Consider the following 7,685-nt stretch of genomic DNA (forward strand, 5'->3'; position numbering starts at 1 on the left):
ATAAAAACACCGACTAGGATGACTGGTGGTGTATGTGGAGGTGGGTATCCCAATGCGCACGCATATGAGTATGGGTATGTCTCTAGCCACCAGAGAATCTCACCAGGGTCTGCAGCTTTAGAAAGAGGTCGAAGTACCTGTCTTTTTAATAATTTCTTGACATGGTAAAAGAATTTTACATTACGATCCAAGGGTGGTGGGGTGAGAAGGGGCAGAACAATCCAACAAACAAAAGGGGAAACAGAAATGCATGGTGGAAGGGATCTGAAGGGTGGGGAGGGGCATTGCCCAACTAAAATGCAATTGGTTTGTTACTGAATACTATTCGTGGGAAGACAGCATCCTGACTCCTTCTCTATAGAGCATATGGGAGTAAAAATGATGCATCCAGGTGGAAATATGATTAGGGGTTGGAAGACAGACAGGGGAAGAATAAGTCAGAAACAGACACTGAGAGAGTCACTGGCTGGCGGCTGCAAATACTGACTCTCCAGTAGTGACAGAATAAAAAAGTGGGGGATATCTCTTGAAGCTTCGAGAGATAGGGGGGAACTCTTCTATGGTTTTGACTTGCGCAGCGGATTTCCACATACACACGTGTACTCGCCTGTGTTTGCGTGCACACACATATACACATAAGTGACTGCTTTCCCTGGAAGCACAATACTATAAATAAGGAATATTTTTCCCAAAGGAAAAGCCCAGGAGGAGCAGCAGCAGCTGGTGCTCACAGCTAAAGACACTCCCACCCCCAATTACAACTTGTGTGGAAAGAGGCAGTCAGGAGGCAGAGGACTGGCCTTTGCAATAATGCCCAAAAGGACCTGAGTCACAGAGAAAGGAGCTTTCCCCCAATCCCTCTGCTTCTCGCCTCTTGGTCCTCCTCCAACTTAATAGCCTGTGGGCACGAAGAGGCTACAATATCAGGAGACGATGGGTGCCGGTGGATGATGACTGAGACAACTGTCACCTCCTGAACAGTGTGTGTAACAGGGTTTATGGGGGAGGGCGGGGGAGTGTCAGGTAACAGAGTAGGAAGGCAGATGTGTGCATGTCTGTGTGTGTGTGTGTCAATCACGCACATATGTGTATGTGAAAATTCTACTTATAAAAACATCTGAAGGACTTAGGGACTTAGCCAAGGTCTATGGTGCTTCTTGTCATGTATGTAGATGGAAAACCTGAAGTCATCACCAAGACAACTGGGACAGGGAGGATCCAATATCCCACACTGGCAAGAGACACTAGCCTTATATCAGAAGAGGAGCTAGTCTCCCTGACCCCAGATCTTAGAAAAAACAAAAACCTAGCACTTTCCTTTTAGCTCCCTCAGCTCCTAACAAACTAATCATCAAAAGGAGAACACAAAGCCCAAGACAAAGAAGGGGGTGGGGAAAGAAACACAAGTATTCTGGTGCCAACATCTTGCGCACACAAACCTGGAGTTCCCCAGAAATTAGAACAGCTCAGGTGTGGGGTGTGAGGGAAGGAAAGGGAAGAGCTCCTGAGGCCTGAAAAAAGAGGTAAACACGTCACAGAACTACATGAGAGTTTCATTAGACTCTAACTAAAAACAGAGAGGTGTGATTACTATTTCCAGCCAGTTTCCCCGTCACGATAGTCATGTAACAAACCAAGGCAATGTCGGTCTTGAGCCAGACTCACAGAGTCCCCTGGCCCTGGCCCCGGCCTCAGTACAGTGTCTCTGCATTGCTGCTCCGGGGCCGTTTGATCTTCTCAATATTTTTCAGGATCATGTCATGTAGGGTGACCTGGGAGAGGAGAGATCGGAGAATCACACCTCTATTCTACCTCCACCTCGAGGAGAAAAGATCCCTCCCAACCAATTACCCAAGTAATCATTTACATAACCCCCTTCTCACTCATTTGAACCTGAAGTCAAGGTGGATGCTCCACCTCTCTTCTCCCCCAAACTAGGTATCCCTGGCATTTCCAAGGTCCTGAGTGTCTGATAACAACTGCCATTTGTTGAACACTTAACAAGAAGTGCACGGGGTCCTTTAATGCATCATCTCGCCAATTTTTTAAAATATATTTTATTGATTTTTCACAGAGAGGAAGGGAGAGGGATAGAGAGCTAGAAACATCGATGAGAGAGAACCAACGACCAGCTGCCTCCTGCACACCCCATACTGGGAATGTGCCTGCAACCAATGTATGTGCCCTTGACCGGAATCGAACCTGGGACCTTTCAGTCCGCAGACCGAAGCTCTATCCACAGAGTCAAACTGATTTCAGCAATCTCGCTAAGTTTTTTTTAAACCATCTTTGTGCAGTAGATATGCTAATGTAAGTTTCATTTTAGAGATGAAGAAACCTTGAAGTCTGAGGTTAAACAACTTCCCAAGGTCACACACTACAGGTGAGCTGGTTCCAAACCTAAATATGTCTGACTAACAACTTCATCTTCACCTCTGTACCATATAGCAGGTGGAAAGAAGGAAGATGCCCAGCTATATGCCCTCAACTCCATAGTTCTCGACACTTGGTTGATAAGCAGAATTCGTTCTGTCAACTTTACCTCCGTACCCGCTCTCAACCCACAGAGAGTGGCAAGAAATTTACCACCAGAACTAAGAAAAGCTAGGGCAACAGTTGGCAGGGATCGAGGTTACTTACATACTGATTCCTTAGTTCTGATATGATGAGACGGAGGCTGATATATTCTTTCTCGTCAATCTCTGTGACGGTTCGGCGATAGTCCTCCTGAAAGGGGCGGAGAAAAGGCTCGTTCCCAAGGCCGAGCTATCCACAGTCAGCTCTTTCCCCGCAACAGTCACTCCTCCCTCCCCTACCACTTCCACCCTCAGGCCACAAAACCCTTACTTACCACATGGGGATATTTAGCTATTTTAGAAACCAATTTGGCTCTTGTAATATAATATCTGGAAGGAGAAAAAAGAAGAGGAAGCTGCAGGAGACCCTGGACAGTGCTTACCACCTCACCAGCCCCCAATTTCTGGGCCAAGCCCAAGAAGGCCTACCTAGAAATCTGGTCCAGATACGATGCAGCTTCACTCTCAACAGTCCTTAGTTCTGCAACTGTCTCCTCCTGAAAAACAACAAACAAACAAACATGGTGAGTCAATGTCACTTCCACATTACTCCACCAGGAACCAAAGAGAAAGGAAAAACAAAGCAGGGGAGATGAGTCTCTCTCCAACCTTCCCTTCCAGTAATGTAATTACCTGAATAGATACCCCGAAGTTGTTCCCATCTTCTATCCTAGGAATCAGGAGCTGTACCCACATTTTGACCTGCGGGGCAAAAAGACCAAAATATATATATGAGGACCAAGGCTTGAGGAACATGGCTTTTTCTAGTGATGCCATGAAGAATACAATTCATGCTGCTGGGGCCAGGTGCCAGGAGCACAGGAGCCAAGATACTTAGTCTGCCAACACCCATATCACCTCCATGCCTCCAGCCCCACCATCCATGATTTTTCATAGGTCAAGCCAGGCTGGTGGAAGTCAGCCCACCGGTCACTAGCCCCTGCCTCACCGTGTTGCATTTCTCAATCAGCAGCCGGATCTCAGGCTTCACTTTCTCAATAATGTCCACCAGCTGCTGGTTGCTTTTTAGCATCCCATTGGGCATCACAAACACCTTGGTTCCTGGCAAGGACATGAAGAAGGCCAAATGATCAGGGTGGGGGCCAGGATATAGAATCCTCCACCCGTCCCTCTTCTTCCCCCGATTCATGAAATGCTATGACCTCTGCCTTTTATCTGTCACAACGAACACTGATACCACCAACAGAACCAAAGAGAACATATGGATTAACAAATAAATGAGCATCTAAAATATGCCCAAAGTCTAAAGGGTAAGGAAGTTAAAATATGCTCTAAAGCACATGTGTCAAACTCAAGGCCCGCGGGCCAAATCCGTCCCGCCAGGCCTTGCAATGTGGCTCGCACCGCGCTGTCATCACTGCACTCCGCTGCGTTTCCATCACAATGACAGTTTATGACTGTTCAGTAAACCATTCGGCCCGCGATTTAGGCTGGATTTTAGATTTTGGCCCCTTCTCTGATTGAGTTCAACACCCCTACTCTAAAGACTTAATGTACCAACTATTGTTAAAGAGGAAAAAAAATAACATGGAACTGGGACTTCTGTGAAAAATCTGCAATAGGTAGTAACCCCCAAGTCCTTTCCTCTGGCCGGTTTTCACTAAGTTAAACCCTCCCTTTTTATTGGAAAATCAGGTTCAGGGTGCTAAATAATGCCACAGAGGGAAGATCTGAGAATGTTAACTCTGGGAAATAAAGTCAGACCCTGCTTTCAGGCCAGAACACATGCCCCATCTGCTTCTAAGGCTGTAAGCCAGGGTGGAGGGGTGGGGCAGCTCTTACCTTGAAAGGCCTCTTCACACTCATCCAACCTTCGCTTCTTGTAAGTGGGCTGAGGAGACAGACAGAAGTTAGCCTACTCTCCACATTCACATCCCTATCACAAGTTATATTTTAAGCAAGTTTAATCCCTACTTTGACACCATAGGTTATCCTATCCTATATAATAAAAGGCTAATATGCAAATCGACCGAATGGGGAAGGACTGGCCGCTATGACACACAGTGACCACCAGGGGGAAGACTCTCAATGCAGGAGTTGCCTCAGGAAGCTCTCATAGGGAGAGTGCTGCTCAGCCAGAAGCTGGGCTCACGGCTAGCGAGTGCAGAGCTAAGGCTGTCCGACTGACAGCTTCGAGTTAGGCCCCGCTTAGGCCCAAGAGGACATAGCCCGAGGGCTCCCAGACTCAGAGGGCGCACTGGGCCTCTCCTCTTATTAATTTATGCAAGTTACTAAGTACATAAAAGGCTTTAAGAAAACGTTCTCTAATTGTAAGACCAACCTTTCAAGAAATATAACACATTAAGCAACGAGAGGGATAGCCAGCAATTTTCAATCTTTTCCCTCTCCTGGCACACAAAAACCAATTACTAAAATTCTGTGGCACACCAAAAATATATTTTTTGCCTATCTGACCCAAAACAAGGCATAATTTTGATTCATTCACACTAGATGCCATTGTTGTGTTGGCTGTGTCATTTTTTTCAATTTGCCAGTCAATTGAAAAAAGGTCAGTGCTCCTGACTAAAGAGTCAGAAATTGCATGTTTAAAAAATTCTTACAGTACATCAGTTGAAACTGGCCACTATAAACAATAGGAAAAAAGAACCTTTCAGTGGAAGGTAAAGATAATTAAGGGAAAATATATAAATCTGCTGGTTCCACAAAGAAAAACAATATTCAATCAACAAACACATACTTAGCACCTGTTATGTACCAGAAACAATGCTAGGTGCTGGGAATACAAAGATGATTAAGACAGTTTCTGCTTTCCAGAACTAACAAGTTCTAACAAGGAGACAATAAGGCAGACAAAGAATAATGCAGTGTCATCAGTGTTATAGAATGCGAACATTAATTGATGAGGACTAGGTAATAAAGATGCACAGCAAATACAGGGACTACAGTTATATATCAAGAAGGACTACTCACTCATTCAATAACAAGACTCAAGACATTGAAACATGCAACAGATAAGAAAAAGTCTTGCTTAGAGCCATGGAGTCAGACCAGATAACCCAAGGGAGCCTGCAGCTATTAAAACTCACTCTCACCCAGAGTAGCATTAGCAAGTTCACCTCATGCTGTAAATGAAATCAGGATCTAAAGGGGGTATACCGGAGCCATCATGTCTGTAAGAGCCCCCATTCCCAGATCCAAATCCTACTGTCTCCTCTGTACACGTTCACACTGACCAGGGAATAGAGGACAGAGAACCTATTGCTACAGAAGACAAAGATAAATATAGGACACTTACACCATCCAGTCCATCGTGGCTATTGGTGAGAAGAATGGGGTCAGGGACAGGGAGATTCATGTCTGAGTGGATCTGAGTTAGGTCATGAATGTTTAGAATTGGTTCCTGAAAAAGAGACGCCCACCCCCCCAACATTAGTCTTTTCAAGATGAACAAATAAATATTTCATGTGAAGGGCAAGACAGGAGAGTGCTTTACAGTACAAAACAAAATGGAACCAACACATGATTTGTCCCATTTGACGGAGAGATCGGGGGCCCCCCCAAAATTGGGAAATCTGAGGAAAAGGGTCTCTCACCTTCAAAAAACTATCAAGTTCTAACAACTTCTTTGGGAAAAAATTTGCCACCAAGTCTTCTGCCTAAAGGTGAGAAGAAATGCGTTAAAATCGTGGGATGGTATCTCTCAGCAGTTCTCTCCCCTTTGGGAAACTCCCAAGTATTAACCAACTCTCGTTTTGCTATTTATTTCACTCACCTCACTTGTGATCCGCTCCCTGAAAGAATCAACCTAAAACCAACAAAGAGCAATTCAGTAAGAGCAAATCAGTACCTGGCAACAGAGGTAAGGGCGGGATAGGGAAACCCAAGTTTCGCTGTCTTTCCCTCACCTTGTGATTGTAGTGAGAAGCTGAGAGGCCCCCAGACTGCAAGTACTTTATTTTTTTGAGGACCCATTTCTCCATCTCAGGAGAGGGAAGCAGGGCTTGAGGGCAGCACTCACCTGTCTTCCCTCTCTCCCTCCCTGTGTGTGAGGCGGTCTGAATTTGTGAGCAGGCGGATAGGGGAGGTGTGAGCTCACAAACGTGCCAGCTCCCTTTCAGACCTGAGATACGAGGCAGGCCTGACTCCAAGGACAGCGGCAGCGTCCGGAGGCGGGGCTGGGGAACTTCCAGCTGTCACGAACCTCGAGCACTGAATCCACCACGTGTCCGCGGGCTCTCCATCACCAGACAAGGCACAGAAGGCCACCCTACATTACCCTCTCTCCCTTGATGCGGTCTCCGGGAATGGGGAAGGGGGGGGCTGGGCTGAGCGGAAGCTCAGAGCTGGTGTCCCCAGGGAGACAAAGACGCCATGGGGAGTAGGGAGCCGGTCAGAGTGCTCCCAGATCGAAGCGAGGGGAAAGGGAGCCCTGACCGGTGTCGCTACCTTGAGCTTCACTTCCTGATCCACCTTCAGCAACGAGGCCATGGCCGGGCAGGGCCGTGTTCGCTCCGCTGGAGACCGGAGGCGCTGTGGGCTCCGGGGAGGGGGTCAGAGGGACGGGAGTCAATTCGGCTTCTCTCGGGGCGTGGCTGCCCTCGCTGGCTCACCGGCTGCTCACTGGCTCGCTCGCTCCCTCCTTCGGTGCCGCCTGCCCGCCCGCCCGCCTGCTGCCTGCTGCTGGATGCCTGCTTGCACTATCGCTTGCCCTCCCGGCTTTCGCCGCTCACGCCGGAAGTTGCGTCACAGCCAAGCGCCGGGGCTCCGGCGTGGACGCGCGCGTGCTTTGCGCAGCCGCACTGAGGTCTGGTGCGCGCCTCTCCTTCCAGGTTCGTGCCTCCCGAGTTCCAGGGCTGGGTGAGAGGAGAGTTAGCGGGGAGGGTGGCGGGGGCTGGTGAACCGAGAACCGAGTCCCAGAGAGACCCGGGAGCTGTGTGGCTCTCTGCTAGCTCGTGGGCACTCGCCTTCACCGGAGGAACCTAAGGAGCCCCGCACTTTGGAGGACAGACCGGCGACGGCGTCGCACCCTGAGTGACGTCAGACCAAGGAAGCTGGCGGTCCAGTCTATGGTTCCTGCTGCTTCCTCTCGTTGGCCGGGGAGCTCTGGTGCTGTGCGAGAGCCAAACA

The 7,685-nt window shown here is 48.3% G+C and overlaps 1 protein-coding gene across 6 annotated transcripts; it reads right to left on the minus strand.

Annotated features, from left to right (window-relative positions):
• Positions 1–116: 116 nt before the first annotated feature.
• Positions 117–7,298, minus strand: PSME3 (proteasome activator subunit 3). 6 transcript variants are annotated; one of them, XM_036451261.2, is made up of 12 exons: positions 7,005–7,298; positions 6,331–6,363; positions 6,152–6,214; positions 5,854–5,958; positions 5,314–5,331; positions 4,380–4,428; positions 3,526–3,638; positions 3,210–3,278; positions 3,006–3,073; positions 2,852–2,906; positions 2,641–2,727; positions 117–1,772 (listed from the first exon to the last, which is right to left on the minus strand). In XM_036451261.2, the coding sequence occupies exons 1-12, from the start codon at positions 7,044–7,046 to the stop codon at positions 1,692–1,694; spliced, it is 783 nt and encodes a 260-aa protein (XP_036307154.1). In that variant the 5' UTR covers positions 7,047–7,298; the 3' UTR covers positions 117–1,691. The 6 variants fall into 6 exon arrangements, with proteins under 6 accessions (XP_036307154.1, XP_036307153.1, XP_036307155.1 ...); XM_036451260.2 differs by lacking the exon at positions 7,005–7,298 and adding an exon at positions 6,464–6,940; XM_036451262.2 differs by lacking the exon at positions 5,314–5,331 and having other exon boundaries at positions 7,005–7,297.
• Positions 7,299–7,685: the final 387 nt, after the last annotated feature.

This window comes from Pipistrellus kuhlii, unplaced genomic scaffold (genome assembly GCF_014108245.1).
Source record: "Pipistrellus kuhlii isolate mPipKuh1 unplaced genomic scaffold, mPipKuh1.p scaffold_m20_p_22, whole genome shotgun sequence".
In the NCBI taxonomy this organism is placed as follows: domain Eukaryota; kingdom Metazoa; phylum Chordata; class Mammalia; order Chiroptera; family Vespertilionidae; genus Pipistrellus; species Pipistrellus kuhlii.